The following is a 23,899-nucleotide window of genomic DNA, read 5'->3' on the forward strand; positions in this document are numbered from 1 at the left end:
TAACATTGTTATGTTTCACAACAACGGTCCACGTTTTGGAAACAACAAAATAATTAGATGATTCAGCATGCACGCCAACGTCTGAATAACTGCCACGGTATATTTCTATGGCATCTTAAAACGGTCTTTGATATGATGGATTTAGCGTGGGGTGAAGATTAGGACAACATTTTTGGACAACATTTTTGAGTCAGACTGATAAAAGAATAGAATGTCATGACTTGTGTCCAGCATAACAAGAAAATAAAAAAAGTTTTTAACGAATAAAAATTCAAACATATCCTCTTGTCCAGTCGTTCTGACCATCTATAACTCCAGATGACGGCGTACATGAAGCTATACCATATGTCACGGTTAAGATTTGTACGTAACGGTTCTTGATAGGCATGTCGAACAAAATTTTTTAAGGTTTTTTAATGTAACTCCAATTTCCAGTTTTAAAGAGAAGTTATTTAACTTCATAATAAACGGTGGAAAGGGATTGGGAACAAGAATCATTGAGGATATATGTGACGAGGAAATGGTAAGGCTACAAATACTAAAAAACGTTTAAGAATGCTATCCTGACTTTTATTTGCTATTTAGGTAAACACAAATTCTGAAAACACAAAAAACAGCAAACACATAAACAAAATACAGCAAACTTAAAACAACAATAGAGAAAATTTAGGGTTCGTTGTATTTCTTTCCAATACTATAAAATCTCGATTTAAAAAAACAATATTGTCTCTCTTATTCTAAGCATGTTTTAATCTGGCAAAATAGAATTCAATCCCCGTCAGCAATGAAAAGCCATTCAGATGTCCTCATAAACCAGAAGACACAGGAACAGCGTCTGTTATAACTCGACAACTACAGGAAGATCGTCCTCGTCCTCTTCGTCAAAATCCCACTCGAAACGTGTTGTTAGTTTATGCTTTAGTAATGAAAGTCCTTTTAGTAGCTCGCCACTGTTGTCATCTGGAGAGTTGAAGCTTTGAAAAAACGCCTAAAAGAAATTTGAAAAGCGTACATGAAAATTACCGAACCTCACACTACAAGATGATATAAAGAAGACAAAACGATCAGGGTTGTTGACACAACAAACTAATTCATTGGTTACACTTATAAATGTAAAAGCACTAATATAATTCTGTTTTTCATCGTCAGTTAGAAACCTGTATATTTATAAATAAAGCTTGCCTGGAATGTTTTCACCAGAAAATTGTTCTGAGCAACAATATCGATGAAAAAATCATCCGGACATTCGTCCATATGTAGCTCAATTACATCTAGAAGTCAACGAAAAAACAAAATATCAGTTTTTATACCGAGTCAGGATGTTTTATCGTTAAGGCGTTAGGGTGAAATAAAGATTTTTTGGCAACAGCGAGGTTTTATGATAATCACATAGCTTTCGAGTGCTGGCAACATAAAGTGAGACACTTAAAACACAAGATACTTACTAAGAAACTTCATGTAAAAATCGTTCTTCGAAGAAATTATATTTTGAGAGTTTGTTATCAGTGTTACTAGCAACTTCCAGTGTTCAAAAGCATCGTACACTAAAACAAAAATATATATAGTAAACCCGAGGTACATTGAGGACTGAGGACGAGTTTGACCACGGTACAATCTGATAGGTGAATTGAAGGTACATACAGGCCATCCCCCCAATTTCACATCCAAGGTATTGGTAAGTTCGAAAATAAAGAAAATTTTTTATTAACATCAGTCGATATAACCGATCAACAATGCAGCTACTATAAAAGACTCATCCTGGTAGTAACAACAAAATACGATGCGTAACAAAGCGATATCAAGAAATACTACACCAAACAAATCAGATATACCTTGTCCAATAAGAAAGCATATGAACGCAAACTGCATCTCACCAATAACATCATTTTCACCTAGAAAATACAATTACAAAACACGACACTACCAAATGTGATACTGAAACAAGAAATTGTTGTTAGAAGAAATTTAACTAGCGTCTCGATGGGCGAAATAAATGACACAAAAAAGTTTGCGGTGGTTTTCCAAAGTAATGGAAAAGCAGATGACGGTCAAAACAGAGGAGAAGTAATTAATGCATATACTTGGTCAGCTTTAATAATTTCCAAAATATGCATCTTTCTCGTGCAAGTACACAAGTACGAGCAGGTTAACAGTTTTATTTTACTGGCGCAGAGACTCCCACTCTAAATTAAAAATAGAGTTAAGCACTAAAAATACCTCCAGGACAACTTTCAATTAACTTTTGAAGAAAAAAACTGGAGTCAAGACAATGTTTAGTTCTATCTTGTGGAGATATGTCGGCTGGAAGCTCGGTTGGAATTTCTGTGAATTTGATCAAAACATTCGTGTCCTCGTTGTATATCAATCTACTATCCAACTTTGCAATGCTTCTCTTCTGTTTACCAGCTGTTTTTAGAGAAACTTCTGTCAAAAAATTGATTTTTTTACAAACAGGTTGAATTCTCGTCAGCAAGGACGGTGAGATGCAATCGCACAAATTGCACCACTTTTTGCACTCCTCCGTGGGGTATGGAGCCAGGTATTTACCAATCTCGGAAATGTCTAACAAAAGAGAAAAAATTATATCTTTCAGTACAGCCATAGGAAAAGTCAGTCAACTCTACAGAACAAAAATCAAATATTTGGCAAAAAGAAAATGAATTGACTCTTTTTGCCTAAATTTAATTAAACTTCTCTTTTTTTACAGGCTCGTTTGTTGGTTGTTGACTATCTATTTTAGAATGGAAGAATTGCATATTTACTTGCCAATATATTCTTATGCAAAAAAGGTTTAACGCTTTTTGTATAAAACTTACAGAATTAGTAGAAAGATTGCGTCAGAAACTTTTGTTGTGTTTAACATCCCTACTTTCTTTTCTCTTCGCTTTCTTAAAGGATTTGAGTCTTATGTTGCTTTTAAAATGTTGCTGAAAATATATCTTCAATTTCCTACATGAAGTAGGGGCAAATAAACTGGTTGGATATAAAACACCATACTGAAAGTCTTACAGATTCCAGCAGAAAATTGTATGAAAAAGAAATTAGGAAGAATTAGCAAAACAAATAATTTGAGTGAGAATTTAATTCAGTAAATGACAAAAGCTTGTTTTGAAAAATAAAACATAAAAGTTGATAATGCATTTTAAAACCAGTCAACATTATTTGTTTTTTTACAATTTCCACTATAAAACCGGGTAAAAAGAAAGTCAGTCGTCGTCAAATACTAAAACCCTACTTTTTTACCAATCAGATTTTTTAAAATTGACAAGGAGTAAAAAATAATAATTAATTTGGCAAGAATTTTATACGATAGATTTTTGTTAAAATCATCAAATTTTTTCTATTAAGGATCACTTACCATTCAAATATCTTTTCTTTTCCTCATCTGGCACACTCTCATCTTTTATGTCCTCATTCAATCTGTCAAACCTTTTTACAACAACATCACCCTTGTCAAGAAACTCAAAAAATCCAGTTCTTGGTGCTTTTTGACCATGCTTATCTACAGAACTGAAGAATACAAAATGAAAGCCAGGTGGTATATTAGCTATACCTCGAAACCTCGGTCCAACATGCCATGAATGGTAGTCAATTCCCACCTCAGTTCCAGCAGGTATATCTTCAAATATTAAAATACCATTACTCTTCAAATCTATATTGGATATCATCTAAAGGGACCAATTTCTTTCATATCAACCTAGCGTATGCATATGCAAAGAAGGACTAAATTGTAAATTTTAAGGAATATTGATAAAACAATAAAGGATCATTCAATAGAATGTAACCTTAAATTATTTTGAATGGCCCTTGAGACTTGAATGGTAAGTTCAAAATAATTAAAAATATTTTGATGATGTGTAACAACAAAAATCATTAGGGGAAGTGTTCAACTTATCATTTGACTGATGAGAAGTTTACCTGACACTATTGTTTTCTCAATTCCAGGTGTTTTGACACTACCAAAGTAGATATTCAAAATCAAACAAGCAAATAATGATCTTTAATTTAAAGAGAGGAGAAAAAAAAAGCAAAAAATAAAAATTTTTTATGGAATTTATGGGAATTTACGTAAATGGTTTATGACAACACATAACACCAAACTTTTTCATTTTTTTAAGGGGAGAGGGACAAATCTTTAGATTAGGTAAAAACATATCTCCATCTTGTCTCTAATATTAACGAAGATCAACAAAATTTTGGGGGAGGGTCCCTGCCCCCTCTGGGTTCTACAACCCTGTGATTCGCCTTTAAATAATGACTATACCATAAAAGATAAATGAATATGCCTTCTCAAAAAATCACTAATAGAAAAATACAAATCAGTGATATGGGTATGCAATTTATAAACTCAAAATATGCTGTAAAAAGTAAATATGAAATAATAGTAAATATATGCTTGAGGGTATATTTTGGCTTTTTTGGCATAAAATGCTGGCAAAACTTTTATGGGCAGAAACTTCCATGAATATTTGCTAAATTCGCAAAGGTTTACATCACAAGAGCATCGACTTGTAAACGTTTACAAACGTAAAAAATATATTTAATTTCATGAAGTGTTTGTCAAAAAAACATCTTTTAGCCACAAATGGTCTGTTCCATCTTTAATTTTATGCTCTGTTTTAAAATAATATGTTCTAAAAATCAATTTTTCCAAATTTTTAGGTTAACTTTTGATGATTTGCAAAAGTTTATATGCGGAAACTCCATTAATATGACACAGTTGTGAAGTTTCTGTGAGAAATTCTACACTTTATACAAAACTAGTCAATAAGGCCTTTGGAAAATGCACTCGGGCAGGAGACTGTCATCAAAGACCAACTAAAATACAAAAATATTGCTTGCCTAATTAGTCCGATGTACAATCAAAATCAAAAGTTTCAACGTTTTTGTATAAAACAGAAACGTAAAATTTAACATTTAAACCATAACTTTTTGGCTACATCATAGGAAAAAAAACATATCTACCTTGCCTGTTACAGACAGACAGAAACAGTCTTTGTGTTATTACATAGATATTTATATAACTTAAGAATAAGAAAAAATAGCATGTGAATGTTAAAAACAATGACAAAAAATAAAAAATATAGGTTAAAAAATATCTTTTGTTGCCTTATGCTAACACCCGATTTAATCAGCCTTGACACACTTTTTTTAGGGTGTGATAATAAAAAACTTTGTGTGTGTTACTTCCCTACACTGGAAGCTCATTATTGCTATGTAAAATATAGGGAATATTTTAATTTGATCTCCAATTATTAACTAAAAGTAAAAAATTAGATTGAATATAAAAAAAGTATAAAAAACTAGAAAAAGTAAAATTCTGTTGAGGGTTATAAACCTTTGTCAGCAAAAACCAATAACTTCAAATTTCTCAAAACACCAAAAATTCAAGTAAATAAAAGAGAAAAGAGATTTTTTTTTCCGCTAAATTTTTGGTATTTTAATATTTGGTGTTCAATGGTACATTTGTGAAAGTTGTAGAAAGCTTTGCTAAGGTATGCAACTCACTAGAAATAAAATAAATAAAAAAACTGCAAAAAATCTAAATACTGCAAAATAATATAATTTTTTAAAAAATAACTTTACCATATACAAGCTAAAGAAAATAATGTTCTTTTTTTCATTAAATATCATTTATTTAAAAATATCAATTAGACATTGACTGCAGAAATCCTACTTTAGGCAGAAAATCGAGTCTCCTCAAAAAATTATTTTTTAACTTGTTCAGTAAAATTTGTTAAAAAAAAAAAAAATTACTTCAACATTTGAGTGCAACACACTACAAGAGTGACTTCTTTTGTAGGATAGTTTGTACAGAAAATCCGAATAAGCATGATTTTCTCAAATATGAATAAGCCAAATTGTAACTTAAAAAAAACTTTTTAGGATGACGCCATTTCTTCACAATACGGTTTATGATCATTGTAATCTTGTTCCGTTAAAAATGTTATATTACACAAGGCACAATCTAGCGCTTTATTTATAACACAATCTGGTTGGACTTGTTTATATTTACTTTCATCGCTTGATTTGGATCTACCGCCATTTACTATTTCTTCTTCGTGACTTTTAACAAAGTGCCAACTCTTATGTCCTTCATGTAAGTATGTTTGCTCATGTCTTTTACAAAGGTTATTCTCCTTGAAATTGTGCACAGATTTTTTGTCTTGGCTATGTTTAGAACAATAAAAACCTGATTTCATATCCATCTTAGTACCACAAGCTTGTCCAAATGGGTAGTTGGCAACCACAAGATCTGGTTTGCATTCTTGTTCTTTTGAAACAATATCTCTGCTAAAAACTTTTATATTACAGTCATTTTGTGGAAGATGCTCTTTCACAGGACTTCTTAAACAATTTCGTTTGTGTTTCAAGTAACCATATTTAGTGCTAAAAGACCAATGGCAGTTTTCACATGCATAAGTTAGCCCTTTCCCCATGTGAAAAAGTCTAATGTGTTGCTGAAGATTATCTCTCCTAGTGAAACAATTACCGCAATGAGGACACTTTGATTTCTCCTTGTTTTTGCTGTGATAAGAACGCATATGATTACCATAACTTTTATATGAAGCGTAATATTTTTTGCATGTTACACAGTAGTATTCTGTTTCATTTGTTGTTGGTTTTTTATCCATTGCATTTGTGATGAAGGACTGCTGATGAAAGACATTGACAACGGTTAGGTTGGATACAATGGTAATGTACTAAAATTATATGTAGAAAACCAATACACAAGTAGAGGAAACATTTGGCTACTTTAAGGATGCCATATCTAGTGATGACTAAAATAACCATTGTCACTGTATGTCTGCAATGTAATTGATTAAGAAGTTTGAATTTATTTAATCATAATCATTTACAGCATTGGTGGGAAAAAGTATTTGTCAACACCTATTGTAATAATATTTAACTGCCACCCATTTAACCTATCTATATGCAATAACTGACAAAATACTTAATCTTAAATAATAAAGTGCTTAAGGGTGTAGTAGTTCAAAGCAACACAATCAAAAAAGCAATTAGGAATTACTATTTTTTTTTGTCAAACTTTTCTAGACAATGCTTGAGATCAACCATTTTGAACCATACTAAATGCAGGTGTATTCTGCCTTCCTCTCCCTTCTGGGCTTCTGGTAATAACATTTATGAAATATTGCAAATCATCACTGTAGTTTTTTGTCTGAATACATTTTCAAAGCCATTCAACAATTACTGAGGTTGAATTGCATACATAAAATGTGCACAACCAGGGGTTCACATGCCTGAGCATACCTGTCAATTTTTGTAGAACACACAAAGCCTACATGTACATAAAATCTTAACTTGTGAAGGACTAAAATTAGTATATCTAATCCACATTTGGCATATATCAATTAGAAATAACAAAAAAGAAATTCCAAGATGCTTTATGACACCAAAAATGGAAAAAATGTACATTTATGGTGTAGGCTTACATTTTTTTCCAAAACTAAAATTAACCAGCAGTTCCTATAAATACATAACAATTTAATACATGACAGTATTATATTGGCACTTTGGTAATGGATGGATGCAATGCTTGTAGATTTTCTAACATTAAAAACTGTTAGAATGCTCTGCTGTTTTCTACCTTTTAGTCGAAGACAAATATTTGATAATAAATAATCTTCTGAGGAAAAAAAACCATTGTAGCCAGACCACTACTTTTGGAATACTAACGTAAGAGTTAGCCAAGGTAACTAGACAAAAGGGGACAAGAAGATGGAATGAAGATGTCTGACAGGTGCATGGAGATAAAAGAGTAGTCAACCAATATTTTTATTGGTTATCAGAGTTCGAATTAGGGTTGTTTTAAAGTACATTTCGCAGTTTAGAACAACAAATAACAGTGATTTGATGCTATTTGTTGACATTAATACAATAGTTTGACGTCAGTAACATAGTTATCATATTAGTAATGTAAATTTTCAACACAAACATTTGGTCCTGTTCAAACTTATGGCTGCACTCCTATGTTTCAGAACGTTTATGGAACATTCTTTTTAGAAGGTCATTTTGTACAAAGCATAGATAATATCAGCATCCCCAAAGAATCAATTTTTTACATTTGGCATACCAATATCCCAAAGAAGTTTTGATGATACTTGTGAAACAACAGTTTATACTGCTTCTAATTTCTTTTTCCTTAACTAATTTTACTTTTAAGCCCATATCTTCAACTAAAATATAGGGGACGTCAGATCATTTTATAAGTTTTTCGTATGATGATATCTACAAATATCGTATTGATTATCCTACTATAGCAGGTCTTATTATACTGATAATGAGTGTTTTACTGATATTTTCAACCAACATACATTATTTTAGATACTCAAAGAAATCTTAATGTTACTGTTATTATTACCTTTACATTACTAATAATGACATTTTTCTGCCCTAACTTGTCTTCTCTCTGGGTTGGCAAAATAAGCAGAAGATAGGGACAACCAAAGTTTTTTTTTATTCGCAATACCTATCACAGTACCAAATATTCCATTCCCTGCTAAAAGTATTAAAGCGGAACAAATTACAAGGCCTGTGACGTAATGCTCTGTACTGTTTTCAGCTTTTCAGTTCAGTATTGTGAACATTGTCTGGAGCTAAATGAACATTTAGCTCATGTTCATTGTGGGGACTGCAGTAACCTTTCTGTTGCCTTGTACATACTAATGTTCTTAGCATCAGAGATACAAAAGGAGTTTAAGACATCTTACACAAGGAACTTCACTTGGCCCATATTGGTTAATACATGATAGAAGTGTCATCCTCCCCCTCCTACCTGCTTGTTTTCATCATCAGGTATCAGACCTCCGTAATGCCATGCTTATTCAGAAAGGCTATAAATACCTGAACATTGTCCACTTTAATTTTGGATTTATAAACAGCGGTAAGATTTCTATCTGCCCTCCCTATACAGTGACGCTGTATCTGTTTTGCCAAACTATCAACACTTTTTTTTTTTTTAAGTGATACCACTCTGGTCAACCGATGCATCACATAACCCTCAGCATCGCGGCTATTGTTAAAAACAGTGTTGTTGAATACAGCTTATTACTGGTTTCATTTGGCTTATCTCTCTTGCATTAAAAAATATAATGATGCTGTTGCTCTAGCTGCACTGTTTCCTTGAATAAACCAGGTTTTAGTCCAGCAGTGGGAGCAAGAGTACTGGCTAATTACTACTTGCGTGTTTTGCTGATGAGGATGCCAGGCTTAAAGTCAGCCAAAAGGTTTGGACAGATACATGTGTGTTGCTTGTCTATTATATCATCACTTGATGTTATTACTGTATGTTATAATGAGATATGAGATCCATAGATGCATTAAGTTTAGTGACCTTCATGTATGAGGATTTAATGCTGTGTAAGATTGTAAATGTCATACCATTCAAGTGCATTATGATGAAGAGACCAACAAGATATGCCATGGGAGACACTCACAACGAAGTGCAGCCAAGACAGAGTTTGAATTACCAGGTTACAATATGTTGTGAATTGAAATGCCATCTTTGGAAATCATTCTACAAAGAAAATGTTAAAATTGCAAATCTCATTTCTTCAACAATCGTTTGTTTAACCTATTTCTATAACTGTTGTTGCAACAAAATAACTTTTATCATTTATAGTCATTTTGTTATAGTAGCATAGTTTTAGCCAGCAGACGCTTTTTTTCACGTCGGCAATAAAACTGCCAACATGAGGTACATTTCAACTAATTTGCGTTGGCAATATTTTTTTGTAATGAAATTTTGCAGCTGGCAAAAACTTTTTTTATTCACCTTCTTAAGGGCTAGACCTCTCATTAATTCGATGTATTGATCTCCTAAGATAATGACAAGTGGAAATTGTGTGAGAGAGAGAACTTCTGGACTTCTTTTTAATACGTTATACAGTTTTTTCGATTATTATTACGAATCGAATTGCACCAGGTATTTCTGTAGCTTGAGTGATTTTAGTTAGTGATAATGGCCTAACTCATTGAAAATCAAGTGTAATTATTCTTTGGTCGCAATGAGTGGGAGAAGCTCAAACAATACCACAAGTGTTGTTTTCTAAAAATTTCAAAACAATATTACGTCTTCAATTTTTTGGTTGACGCAACTACATTATCCTTGTATTTTACGTCGGTAGTGCCAAATGCCGATGCAAATTTTAAGGGCTGCCTCAGATGTTGACTTGTGAAAGTTCTAGCTGGACCTGTGGGACAAGGGTACTCAAGTTTTTATGGGATGGAATAATGATTGTATCATCTGCATATAGATGGTGGTAATTTGACAGATTTTAAGTCATTAGACAAAAGAAAAAGCAGGGAGACCAACACAGATCCCTGCAGCACCCTGAAAGAGTCTTCATGAAACAGATCTGATCTTGTGTCGTTTACAGAGTCAGCTGCATGCGCCCCTTTAAGTAGGTCTTGAACCAGTCAAAGGCAGCATCTCTGATTGCCAAAACACCATAGCTTTTTTAACAAAATTTTACGATCAACAGAGTCAAAAGCTTTTTAAGGTCAACGAGCACAGCACAAACAAACTTTTGTTGGCCTTTAAACCCCACATACATATAGGTTTGTTTTTTTTGATAAAAAGCTCGCTAATGGCCATCAGTTTATTAAGTAAACAGGGTATAAAATAAAATAGGAAAACGAGGGGTGAAAAATAACAGCGTGCGACACAGAAGCTGGGAACCATTTTGTGATTTCAGTTTATGGATTATGGTTGTAATCAATATGGCGCGTTGAGTTATGGATAATCAATATGGCGCGTTAAGAAGAGAATGTGAGGTTTTTCTATCGTTCTTGTGACTTTGTGGATCTTCCCCTTGCACTGCACCAGAATCCACAATAGTGCACAGATGTATTTTAGATTGATTTATCCATCCAGGTTTTCTTCTTTTTTTTGATTAGCTAAGTTGGGTAGCTTGGCAAAAATTTTATTATTGGTTCTGCTGCTAAAAATAAAATTAATCTCTTACATCGTTCTTGTTCTTGCTATAAATAGTTGAGACAAATGGAAGAACTGACCATAAATGACAAAAAACTGATATGAGGGCCAGCTTTGACTATTCTTTGAATAAAATTTACAATTGCCCTCTGATAACTCCCTAAATTGCCAAAATTATTCCCAAAATGCGAAACAGCACTTTCCAATTCCATCATTGTTTTTTGTTCATAAAAAGATAAAACCAAAGCATGGAAAAACTTTCACCAAGTTTTCACAAACTTTGCCATGAGTTTTTGTGACATGTGTGACAAATTGCACACCCAGAAGGCCCTGGAAGTGCCATGTTGTGCATTTTTTTCCTGTTGTTTTAGAGCCTTAAACTTAATTTTGTGCTTCTATCTTTCTGTGTTTCTACAAGATTTGACCCAGCACTAGTGAAGCTGAAACTATAAAAAGAAGGCCGTAGCCACATTTATTCTTCAGAATATATGTCTGTCACTGCTCAGAAATGGATATGACGTTGCTGATTACATTTACAGGCAGTCTTCTTGCTCAAATAGCCCCATGTAACAGGGCCATAAATAAGTAACTGATGTAGGCATATGGATGGTACAAGTGTTTTCACTATAGAAATTGCTATAACGCATTGTTTTATTATTATGCCCCTGTTTGTGTTTTACAAGGTAATAAAAATGCAAGCAGTGAGGTAACAGCTGTAGCTGCAGATTCTACCCCCAGGCCTTGTTAAGGACACTTAAACTCTTTTCCCCCTTTATTAGAATTAGAAAGCTGAGCAGTCATAAGGCACAAATATTATGCAAACAATTTTACGATATTTGCAGATATGTATATTGTTTACATAGGTAAATATTTATCATAGCACATCCATATTTAATTCTCAACAGAGCTCTCTGTTGAGAATTAAATACGGATGTGCTATGATAAATATTCACCTATGTATACACACCATCGGGATAAACTATCTGAGTTCATCACTAACATATTGCCGCACGTAGTGTTGTGGGTTCGTCTGCGGCTCCCAGTTACGGGGACCGTGGATCGAATCCCGCTCACTGCCAGGCAGTATGTTAGTGATGAACAAAGTAGTTCTCTTTCATTATGTATATTGTTATTTAAAACTATTTTTTTTAAATCAAATCTAATCTTCCCTCCCCTAACTTAGTTTAAATTTGCCCCTGGATCTTCCCACCAACTCTAACCTCTGACAGAACAATATTGTAAAGCCCCACTTGTATTAAAAAATGTTGTGTGCTCACAGAAGTTGAAAGTATGTATAATATTGACAATAAAGGGTAATCAAAAATCCCTTTTTAGGTTACTTCACAAAAATGTTTTTATCAGAATCTTACGTACACATGCAAGATGAGTTGAAAGACGGCAATGTTGTAGTACCGGATGAAAAACGCCCAATATTAAATAAAGTTGCAAAAGTGGATGATGAAAAAGGTTTATTTGAATCAAAATTACTCTCAAAGTCGGAAAACGACATCTCAAGTTACAAAAATAAACAGAAAAGAGAAGAGTCTGGACGGATCCGTTCAAGCAGTTTGAGTTATGATGCAGATACTGATACAGACCCAGAAAACGAGAGGAAAGTTGGCATCTCCAACATTTTGTTGTGTGAGATTTGCCAGCTTGAATTTACATCTTGTCACGAAGACCAATTCAATTGGCTTGAGTTGGAGGAGGTTGGCAGCGATACCAAGCACCCGCCATTACCTAGTAAAAAAAGCAAAAAAAAGCATAGTCGTACAAAAGTCGACATGGGTCAAAAAAAGAAGAGCCATCAGCAGGCTAGTAAAATAAACCTTGAAGATTATAAGGATTGGGCTCACCGAATGGAAGAGTTCGATCCAAGTGCAGAAAGGAAGTGGACATTACAGTACAAGGTGAAGGGTGAGCAGCCAACATTGGCAAAAGCAATAATAGGTCGTGGACATAAAAACGAATTCCCTGAATTGAACAACATTCATTTATTTGATGAGGTTAAAACGTTTGCAAAGGCACCATGGCGTGAACAATGGGTTAGTTTGCTAAAAGCTGAAAACGAGAGAATCAATGAGAATTATAGTTTGTATCCGAGGAAAAACACATGCCTGTTTTGTTTTGAAGAAAGAGTAAAAGAAATTGTCCACGCTTTACAGCAAGGCTTACCAATGAAATTGAGCAAAACAGTCACTATCACTAACAGAAATGTAGTTTCTATGCTTGAAAAGAAACATAACGTGCAGCAATTGAGCAATGTTTCAAATAATACTTGGAAAGAGAAGTTTAAGCTCTCGTTTAGGACCAAGAGAATTAAACAGCCAACAGTGATCCACGATGAATCTGATGAAGAAGAATTTACCATTATATAAGTTGAATGTTTCTACCATGTAAATTGAATCATATTGGTCTATATTTTTTTAGCACTGAACGTAAGCATAAAACTGTTCTTAGCTCTTTGAAATCAATGCAATATTCTAAATTTTGACCAAAGAAAACCTTACGGTTTTTTCTTATGAATGAAACGTTTGGAAATAATTTTCTTGGAAGTTGATTGAAAAGTTAGTCTCAAAAAACACTAACCACTTGCTAGAACTGCAATTTCTGCTAGTGAAAAAAGCCTAAGTGCATGTTTATGTATATATTTTTTCTATGTGTATACAGCATTTGATTGCGCTGAATTTTGTGCACGCCAAGTACACGGAAGAAGTTCATCGAGAAAAGTAACTGTAATGTTATGCGTCAGAGAGCGCAAGTATACCATTAAAAGAATACCAAGAAGTTCTAAATTCTTAGCTTCCTCCCAATAGGAATATATTTTTGTAATAATGCCACATATCCCCCTCCCTTTTTTTGTAGCACGTTTTACTGAAGTTGTGATTGCATAGAGTTATTTAAAATTTTCATGTTTTAACTATTTTTTACTATGTACAGTATATTTTTTTACGCAATCTTGAAAGTACTTTTTTTTTCTTTTGCAATGCGATCAGTGAGATTAGAAATAAGCTGACTAAAAGTATTTTGCGTAATTTCATTTGTGTTTTAATACCCTTCTCAGGATTGTCTTTGTAACTTATTGAAAAATTAGCATAAGTAGGTTATCGTAGGTGTCTAAACATAAGTCGATGTTGTTAAACAGCAGGGTTGAGTGTTAAAACCAAATGGGTTTTCTTGTTTAAAATAACAAAAAGGGTCAAATTTTCTCTGTAGCGTCTTGATAAAACGATTTTTTGAAAATTTTAAACTGACCCAAAGTCTTTGTTGCCCGTTATTTTTATCAATTTTTTATATAAACATGCTAGAGAAAGCAAAATGTTGCACTTTTTAACTCTGTTTAGACGCAGAGGAGATAAAAATGTCCCACGTGGTATACTTTAGTAGGTGACTTTATTATTATTTGGAAATAGAAAGACGAGAAAAATTATAAATAATCTTGATTAAGTTGAAATCCAAAATAAATCGAAAATTTAAGTTGTACCTTAAGAAATGACTAATGTGGTTTATGTTTTATACCATTGGTAGCTTATTTATTCTCTTTCTAAAACATTTTCATAACAATCAAGTTATTGCGGTCTAACAGTGTGGCGGTTTTAATGTTTTTTAACTGTAAATCTAATCTAACTGTAAACCTACGCACTCCGCCGTTCAAGGGTTAAAATCTTTCTATTTGTATAAAATTTGCGCAGCGAAAAAAAATCTATTTCGCAAGTTCAATTCCTCAACAAATAACAAGGAAAATACTCGCCCAAGTTCAATTCCTCAACAAATAACAAGGAGAATACTCGCCCAAGTTCAATTCCCCCAACAAATAACAAGAAAAATACTCGCGCAAGTTCAATTCCTCAACAAATAAGAAAAATACTCGCCCAAGTTCAATCCCCCCAACAAATGACAAGGGAAATAGAGTAAAACTACGTAAACAAGAATTTTTAAAAAATACATAACGATGATATTAATTAGTAGATTAAGCTTAAAAACTATCATTCAATTTATCAAAATAACTACGTAGTGTAAAGCACATGGACAACCGCCTCTTTTAGCCTCAAAATCTAAAACAGCCATATCTTGCTATTCCGAACACCTACCTTCTTTCCAGGACGTTAAAATAATTACTAGTTAATTTAAACCTGTAATTATAGAAATACACACCCTTTTCGCACACGCATACTTCATTCTACTTTGACGCCAAAAATAGTATCGTCCTGATATGGCTCGCTCACCTAATGTGGCAAGCTGCAGGGCAGCTGATATTGTAAACATTTTATAAAAGCAAGAAAACTGGTTGTCAATGAACTTAATCTTAAAATAAGATATTTCCTGATTCACGTTATTTAAATGCTTTGTGTAAGTCTGTTGATTCAAGTTAATTAAATTCTTTTTAATCATTTGTACCTAGCAACCTTCAATGATTCAAACGCTATAGTAAAACACTGAAAATAAATTTAAAAATATATTTCATAAACCAAAAAATATACATATCTGTATAAATATTTTAATAAAAACCAGTATGGAATGTTTATACCTTTAAAGGGGCTACGAACTGGTTAAAATGCTCAAATTCCGTATATCCCGCGCACATATTAAAAATCCAGCAAACGCGTTTTGCGCAACAAAAAGACCAGCGCACTCTGCTCGCTGGTTCAATATTTTTTTTCGAAAAGTATATTACAAAGAAATATTTCAGCGAGAGTCATCGTGGATGAAAACATGACCAAAGCTTAGGAAGATAAAAATTCTGGATATATCTATATATTATCTTTAAATTACATACTTGCCGGAAAAATAGGCAGTTTTTTTTTCGCCGCCATCAGCTCGACTTTCGTTAAGTCACTAAAGTCGAAAACCAACAGCCGTTCCGTAGCTCCTTTAAATTTCTTTTCGTCCTATTTAAAATCTCTCATAGACAGAGGAAACATACATAAAACTTGACGATACACTTTTTCTTTACTTAGAAAACTCCCCTTTTCAGTTGGTATATGGGATATGCAGCAGCGTTTTAACAACACCATTTGCAACCAAGATTTGTGTGTAGATTTTACTTCTCACTAACAACACCCTGTCCCTCCCCATTTTTTCACACATGCCGAAAATGTTTCAGTGAACAAGGAGATAAACGAATAGGCGGACTGATAATTTTTAGAACAAACATTATTTTGAAAGACTGGCAAGGATTGATATCTACATCGCATGCACTGTTTCCATGAGATTCTTCTTCTATTCTTTGGCAGTACGATGATACATGCAGCTTAACTGTGTTAATTCTGAGCTACTATGTATTTCAACTACCCGAGAAACAATACAAACGCTTTCTTCTGTCTAATTTTTAGATCTTGTTCAACTTAGTGACGATTAAGACGCGTAATGCTTGATCGAATGATGTACCGACCGCCAAACCTTCCTAAAATCATAAAAAAGGGTGTTCATATCTGAGAAAAGTAATACCAGCAGTAATAAAAAAAAATGCTTGTGAGAACAAGTCGCATTGTAAAGCGAAGAGGCTCTCTTGCGATTACTTTAAGAATTTTAATAACAAGTTTCACAAATTGGCAGTCATGTTGACATTAGAAGATTGGACAGTTTAAGTAAAATTAAAAGTTTAATTAAAAGTCAATTTCAAAAATAAAAATAAATAAATTTTATAAAGAGTGTTAAATTACCTTATCTGCTGACCAATCAAATGACGCGATAGGTTGTGTTGACAAAGTTACATTTTGCAACTTCTTCAAAGTACCCATCACTCCCACTTCCAAACCATCTGAATCTGTATCCACTCGCTTTGAAGGGTAGGAGCTGCGATAATTAAAAAAAAGGTTACACAAATCAGAGAAGCCCTCACAAATCAGATAAACAAATTCTTTCTATACCTTAAATTTTGGCGAGTATTTAATTTGGCGAATGAACAAAATGGAATATTTGGCGTGGATTAAATTTGGCGAATAATAAATTTTATAAAATTTAGCGAGAATTTAATTTGGCGATTGACTAAAATGGAATATTTGGCGGGTATTTAATTTTGGCGAATTTTGCCGAAATTTGGCAAATTCAATCCTCGCCAAAATTTATCCACTTCAGGTATTCCCAATAAAGATAATCATAAGATATGCCAGCACTCAACATTTAACATTTCGCTAGAAACTACTCACTTTTAAGCAACGCACAGTTTAGATTTTAGGCAACACTGTAAGAATATTAAAGATAATGCAAAAAGCTACACATAGACAAACCAACCAGTCCGAGTTTGCTGAAAAATTAAGCTAAAAAGAATTACCAACGTTGATAGATCCACTCCTCGGAAAGAATTGCGGTGATTAAACACTGCCCAATTTTAGGAATTATTACACCACTACCTGTTATTTTTACACTTTATTGAGATATAATAAAGTTTTGATCAAAACAAAAATGCTTACTACTTCCACAGATTAAGAGTTCCAGTACCACCAGTTGTCATGAACACGTCCCGATTCTGTGGTAGATGCTTGACAGACCAGATTGTTGACTTGTGTGCCTAAAACGTGACAAGTAGCGTGTTTAGCTAATGTTTACAGATATACAATGTAAGTGCCTGACCGACACATACATATTGCCATCTAAAACATACGTGTCGAAGCCAAGTTTTCCAAATTAAATTTTGCACAAAAAATAAAAAGAACGCGACCTTACACAAATGCTACAACTTAAAAGAAGTTAACGTTAAAAAATAATAGATGAAAGGTAATTCTGATAATATACTTTGTTGTTTAGGTAACTTACTGTTGTTATTTTTTAAAAAAATTATCTGTGGGCACATATCTTTCCTACCTTTTCAGTAAGCGACGAATAACCTTTGGATGGATGGTGTGTACGCAAATCAAAAACATGAAATTTCGATTCCAGTGTTGTGGCAACTAATTTATTCATCACGATATCTTTTCGATCGAATTCCAATCCGCAGACCTAAACCCGAAAAACAAAGTTGCCTTAACGAAAAAGATTAGAGAGAAAATAAACTTGTAATATACATTTATTTCTGAAAATATTATCCGTCAAAATACGTACCCCATTCTTCACATTCGTTTCCCATCTCAGTGACATCGTGCGTAGATCAAACATTTTTATATCACCGTTGTCGTAGCCTGCACAAACCATTCTTTCGTTTTGATTGTACGTATGTCCTGGGAGAAATTATAAAGAATAAAGATAAAAATTTGTAATCAAACCTGCCACTTTAAACACATTTATAAGGATAGCAATAACGCCCTGTCCACGTAAATTTTATTACTTCATGTTAACAAGCGGGCAAAGATCCACAAAATAGCGGGACATGCACGACATGTCATCCCCCATGGAATTTTCTATTGGCTAACGATTAGTGCTAATATAATAACATGTTTATCTCCTAAATACCAAAAATAAACCACCTAACTAATGGCTACTTCTGCTTAGGGTTTGTTATATTGTGTTGTGCAAATAGTGGATTTAATTTTGAACTCAAAAATGAAAAATACAAATTTGAAGCAGCACTAAAAGTCATGTTAAAAAATAGTGTATTTTAGTTTTTGAAATGCTAAGATAACAATTATCCAAGCCCCTTTTTCACCTGAAATAAAAATCAAAACTAACACGAAAATAGGAATTAGTTACCGAACGCTACACACCAACAGTCTCTTTTAGTTTCTCCATCAGCACTTTCCATGTTGACTACAGGTATGTCACGTTGGCGAGGATCCCAGACTTTTACTGATCCTGAACATGTTCAATATATTGAAATTATAAGCAAATATTTCTTTCCACAAAATATTCTGACATTTATCTCTATATTAACAAAATTTTGTCTTTCTATCCGCAAGAAAACCTTCGTGCTACGGAAACACGAAATGGGACATGTAAAGGACGGTCAAACCCGCGGATTTATATGCTACTGACTACTGATCTTATATGTTAGGGAAGTGTATAAGATACGAGTTAACACAAAAGAAACATGTAACCCACCATCTCTGCTTCCTGTAACGATTTCAGGAGCTCCTTCTCCAATACCAAGCCCTCCAACACCATCAATGGCGTTTATTATTTCTTTATGTGCTTTGACAGAATAAACAGGTAATGAAGGAGATTCTAAATCCCTGTAAAGAATCAAAATTAAAAAACCCTGTACAGAATCAAGAATACAAAAATCATCATCATCATCATTCTCGGCTTAACGTCCGTTTTCCATGCTAGCATGGGTTGGACGGGGTATATTAATGACCCTCTTCCAATCTGATCTAGACTGTGTTAGATCTAAACTCAACTTCCTCTGTATCAAGTCTGTCCTTATAACCTCCTGCTAAGTCTTTCTCGGTCTGCCTCTGGGCTTTGCCCCAGGAACTATCAAGTCTCTACACTTTCTTACCCAATTATCCTCCTCCATTCTTTCCAAGTGCCCCAGCCAGTTCAATTTTATTATCTGGATAACATCTTTAATTCTACGGAGACTTAGCCTGCTTCTTAGCTCATCTGAACTCTTTCTGTCTCTCAGACTGGCGTTACACAATCACCTAACCATTCTTATATCATTCCTTTCTAAACGGTCAAGATCTTCCTGCTTCACTGCCCATGTCTCACTACCGTACAACAAAAATGGTACATATAAACGCATCCTTATTGCAAATAAGGATGAAAATGTCTTGAAGGTCTTTTTCTGTGTTCTAGGCCTATTTATTGTTTATCAATGTGTTGATGGCCAAGAAATTTTCAAAAAAATTAGTTCCTGCAGGACTTTCTATACTGATTATGTATATAACAAATGATCAGTTCTGGTTATATAAGATTCAAGATGGCATTCTTGCATTTTGCACTCACTTACTCTTATAAGACGTGTGATTCAAATATTAAAAAAATATTATGAATAGTGTAGTTTTTGTCTTTCATATTGAACGAAAGTATTTTCATGCTATGTTTTGAAAAAACGTAGGTAATATTTTTGACATTTTCCTACAAAAAATATAAGGTATATAAACAGTGAATTCATGTGAACATACTGGAATTATTAATATTATCTCACCATATATCAAGTTTTCCATTAAAATCGCCTGTAGCAAAGAATCTTGTTTGAAGATTGGCAGCCCCAAACGTTCCACATTTAAATGAAGTACTTTTCTCAATCTGAAATGAAAAAGGAAACTTTTTATATTTTAGGCAATTTGCTGTGACTAATTTATAAAATAAACAATGCCGTTTGTTTTTTCGATCACTTATTTCACATTTTTGTACAGAAAATGCTGAAATTCAAAAATGTGTTTTATATTTTGTAGTTTCATAATAACGACAAAACACTTGTGAGTTTAATGGTATCAAATTTCTTATAATACAACGCTGCAAAAGAAGCTGAACCTCTACCTATCAAAAGTTCAGGAATTTTTCATTGCACTGGCACAATAGAGTAAAATATTAGTGACGACTCAAAGTGAAAGTAACAACTTAAGCAGTCTAGAAACAACAAAGTCAGGAGTTGAATTTTAGGCTGTGCCATTGGAGGGCATAAAATGGCAGGGGCTTTCAGGCCGCTGCCCTTTTGAGAGGGCTCACGATGCCCCTAAACCCCATTTGTTTTTTAGAACTCTGACTTGTGGTTTAGTATCTTCAAGGCTATTTTTACACCAGATGAAATCATAACTTAGCCCATCAGCAAAAAAAAGAGAGACAAGATGAATATTAGTAGACAATAACTTTTTTCGAATTTATCATTGCAGAAAACAAAAGCAATGAAGAAATCAAAACTCTTTGTGCCTATTATCTACCAGAAATGAGATTACCAAATCCCTTTTATGTTTTTTCCCTACTTAAATTAAAAAACAACAAAATTTTTAACAAAGAAGGCAGAGATTTACTTTGTTAATTTGTTTAATTTTTTCAAATTAAGGGAAATTAAAATATTGGCAATGCACATGCTCTGAATGCGTTTCTTTCAGAAATTTTAAGCAGGATATGGTGAAATTATCCAATGAGTGGAAATTTCATGACATAAAGACAAAAAAAAATAAACTCACGTCTGATAAAAGTTTTACATCTCCTTTAAGATCTTGATGAGTAATTTCATACACTTGCATTACACCAGTACCTTTTGGATGAGAGCCAACACAAACAAAGCGAGCACTTCTTGGTATAAACTTAGCATCAAATAAAGTGTATGTCATTGATTTGTGCACATGAGTTAAAATTTGTGGGTTCTCCATTTTTAATTAAAGTCCTAGGTAAATAAAGCAGTACAGTAGTAAATAATTTTCTTTAAATATATATATTTTTACAGATGAAATTTCATCTTGGCAAACCTGTGCCACACCTGAAGTAGTGGGTTTATTTGCGGCTAATAGTACTTGCGACTTGAGTGACGCACAAAGTATGTCTACTTTAATTTAATATGTTTTTCACTGTCAACGTGTGACATTTGTAAGACAACAATTTGTGACTACATTGCGACTACATTGAGAAAATAAAAGCTGTAATTTACTGAGTTGACAGAACTTGTCAAAATTATTATGCTCATTAACTTTTTCCCCTAAATTACTTTTGTAACTTACTGGTTTTAACAACTACTTAAAGTTAATGCTAACAGACATTACTGGATGTGTAAGTCTGGGTTGCAAACTCCATTTTAATTTGAAACACTCCCCTGGCCTGTTAGTAAAAGGAACAAAACGTTTTAATCTGGAATTGAAGCATACACGTTTGTAGGCTGTCTGTCCTGTATATAAATAAGACACAACTACATTCAACAACTTGGGATGGAGATCCATTAAAAAATGCTTTAGGTGGGGCAGCCGTACATCCCATTTGTAAACAAAGCACTTTAGTCACCTTTTTTTATAAGAAACCTAAGTATATTTTAAACTTTTAATTTTAATTATTTCAGTTTTATGAATAATTCCTAATTTGAATAGTTTCTTAAAAAAAATCTGGAGAACTATGAATTGTATATATACTAAGGACAATCATTTTTTATGTTGACACGGTTTTTATTTTACACACTTTGGTATTTTACTTTAATCAGAGAAACTTTTGTAAATTTCCTGTATATAAGTTTATATCACAAAAAAAATTGAAATGTTTATTTCTTAGAAAGTTCTAAATGTTAGAAAACAAAAATTTTCTCGAAGGCTTGCTCGAAGGTAGCGAAGATAAAAAAAGAAAATTATTATCTATACTTTTATTTTAACATTTTTCAAAATTTTTAGCAGGAATTAATAATTAAGTCCTGGTCACTATAGGTTGTGAAATACGTGTCAATCAAACCTAAAAATGATACCTGCTATATTGCTCTATTACCAAAAGCAAATCATTTCAATGTGCTCAATGTGATTGCAAAGATATAAATAGATTAGAATTACATTCAACACAAAAGAAAAATGATCTCCAGAATTGTGTTTCAGGGAGAGCTCGTAATATTAGCAATGACAAGCAATAGATGAAGATAGAACGTGGAAATAAAGTTTTTTTTGAAAAAATCGATTTTGGACTCTTCCCTAATAAAGATGTCGAATAAAATGTGGTTTTCAAATTTGCTGTTTTCCCTGACTGTCAATTGGCTCCAGCATAAAGAAAATAACATAAGCCTGTGGTAGGCAAGACGTAATGGTTGCTGTCTATCTCTTTGCTTTAAAAGAAAGCCATTTAGCTAAATCAAGGGATGACTTGCTAATAAGCTTTGTTCAATTTTTATGGCAGGCAATTAGTTTTTTTACCAGTCAGATCTTCTAAAAAGAGCAAGTCATCTACTACTACACTATACATACACCATACCATCCATCCATATCGTCGTAGGTAGCTAGCTAGTATCTAAAATTAGAAGCCTAAGAGAATATAAAATGCTGACACAACAGGAGCAAGTATTTTGTCAAATTTTCAAACTGTTTTCAGAAAGCCTTTTATACATATATATATGTAGGTATATAATAAAATAAACATAGATTACATTGGGAAAGAAAGTCCTAGTTAGTCCTAGCTACACGATCTCCTGCAACTTTGCTACCATTTTAGTCGGTTGATAAATTGTGCAAGCTAAGCATAAATTTTCAAATAAAACATGGTGTGCAAATAGTGTGAAAACAATAAAAATGGTTTTTGTTTTGAGAAGAGGACATGATGAGAACAAGCGATATTTTATTTTAATCAAAGAAAAACGATAGAAAAAAGATAAAAATAGAAAGCTTGACTTGCATCTATACAGCAATAAAATTTAAACCTAAAGCAGTATAATCAACTCTCTGTGACGTTCCCTTGTTTTGTGGAAAACAGCGACATAACTGAATCTTTATCTTTCTTGTTTGTGTGGCGAGCTTGTGAGACCAATACAACAAGGAAGGCGATCTTCTAAAGGTTTAAGTAAAATAAACGGATTTATTTGTCTTTATTTTTAGCAGTAGGTAAACCTTCCACATTTGTTTTCTGCCCAGATTGAATGTGACCTGTTTATAAACTTTTGTGAGTAAAACATTGTTATTCTTGTGAATCGCAAAATTTAGTTTCCACAAAATTTCATTTCATTTGAGAACAATAACAACTTTTCCACCAGGGCTGTTTGCTTGTAAGAAGTGCTGACGAATAATATAAGAGCCAATCAGCCCCATTTATGTTTGTTCTATAAGTGAGGAATAACGTAAAAGTGTCACACATAAGCCAGCCTGCCCTGATTATGTTCATTCTATAAGTGAGAAATAATATAAAAATGTTGTACAAGCCCACCTGCCCTGATTATGTTCGTTCTATAAGTGCCAAATATTTTTTAACTGTCGTACATAAGTGCCTAATAGTATAAAAAGTGTCCTACATAAGCCGACCATTCCTGATTTTGTTGCCTCCATTATGTATTTTCAGCCCTATTTATAAACAGGGCAAGCTGCTGTACATAATCTGGGCAGTGTTCATAATCTGGGCAAAACATTCAAAAAGGTCTATTAACTGCTCCCACAGTTCCACAAAAAG

General features: G+C 33.2%; 3 protein-coding genes across 4 annotated transcripts; all 3 read right to left on the reverse strand.

Moving 5' to 3' along the window:
• Nucleotides 1-658: 658 nt before the first annotated feature.
• LOC130657417 (protein AAR2 homolog) lies at nt 659-3,965 on the reverse strand. Of its 2 annotated transcripts, XM_057460399.1 has the most exons (6): nt 3,359-3,954; nt 2,218-2,562; nt 1,833-1,892; nt 1,446-1,544; nt 1,183-1,271; nt 659-988 (listed from the first exon to the last, which is right to left on the reverse strand). In XM_057460399.1, the coding sequence occupies exons 1-6, from the start codon at nt 3,666-3,668 to the stop codon at nt 839-841; spliced, it is 1,053 nt and encodes a 350-aa protein (XP_057316382.1). In that variant the 5' UTR covers nt 3,669-3,954; the 3' UTR covers nt 659-838. The 2 variants fall into 2 exon arrangements, with proteins under 2 accessions (XP_057316382.1, XP_057316383.1); XM_057460400.1 differs by lacking the exon at nt 1,183-1,271 and having other exon boundaries at nt 3,359-3,965.
• A 301-nt stretch (nt 3,966-4,266) lies between these two features.
• On the reverse strand, nt 4,267-10,712 carry LOC130657418 (zinc finger protein 778-like). The gene is made up of 2 exons (XM_057460401.1): nt 9,403-10,712; nt 4,267-6,704 (listed from the first exon to the last, which is right to left on the reverse strand). The coding sequence occupies exons 1-2, from the start codon at nt 9,403-9,405 to the stop codon at nt 5,883-5,885; spliced, it is 825 nt and encodes a 274-aa protein (XP_057316384.1). The 5' UTR covers nt 9,406-10,712; the 3' UTR covers nt 4,267-5,882.
• Nucleotides 10,713-15,400: 4,688 nt separating this feature from the next.
• Nucleotides 15,401-22,923, reverse strand: LOC130657416 (dynein axonemal assembly factor 10-like). The gene is made up of 10 exons (XM_057460398.1): nt 22,890-22,923; nt 20,968-21,167; nt 19,983-20,083; nt 18,932-19,062; nt 18,584-18,685; nt 17,999-18,114; nt 17,762-17,896; nt 17,371-17,468; nt 16,621-16,753; nt 15,401-16,361 (listed from the first exon to the last, which is right to left on the reverse strand). Exons 2-10 carry the CDS (start codon nt 21,151-21,153, stop codon nt 16,287-16,289), a joined length of 1,077 nt encoding a protein of 358 aa, XP_057316381.1. The 5' UTR covers nt 21,154-21,167; nt 22,890-22,923; the 3' UTR covers nt 15,401-16,286.
• Nucleotides 22,924-23,899: the final 976 nt, after the last annotated feature.

Source organism: Hydractinia symbiolongicarpus, chromosome 9 (genome assembly GCF_029227915.1).
Source record: "Hydractinia symbiolongicarpus strain clone_291-10 chromosome 9, HSymV2.1, whole genome shotgun sequence".
NCBI classification, from domain to species: Eukaryota; Metazoa; Cnidaria; class Hydrozoa; order Anthoathecata; family Hydractiniidae; genus Hydractinia; species Hydractinia symbiolongicarpus.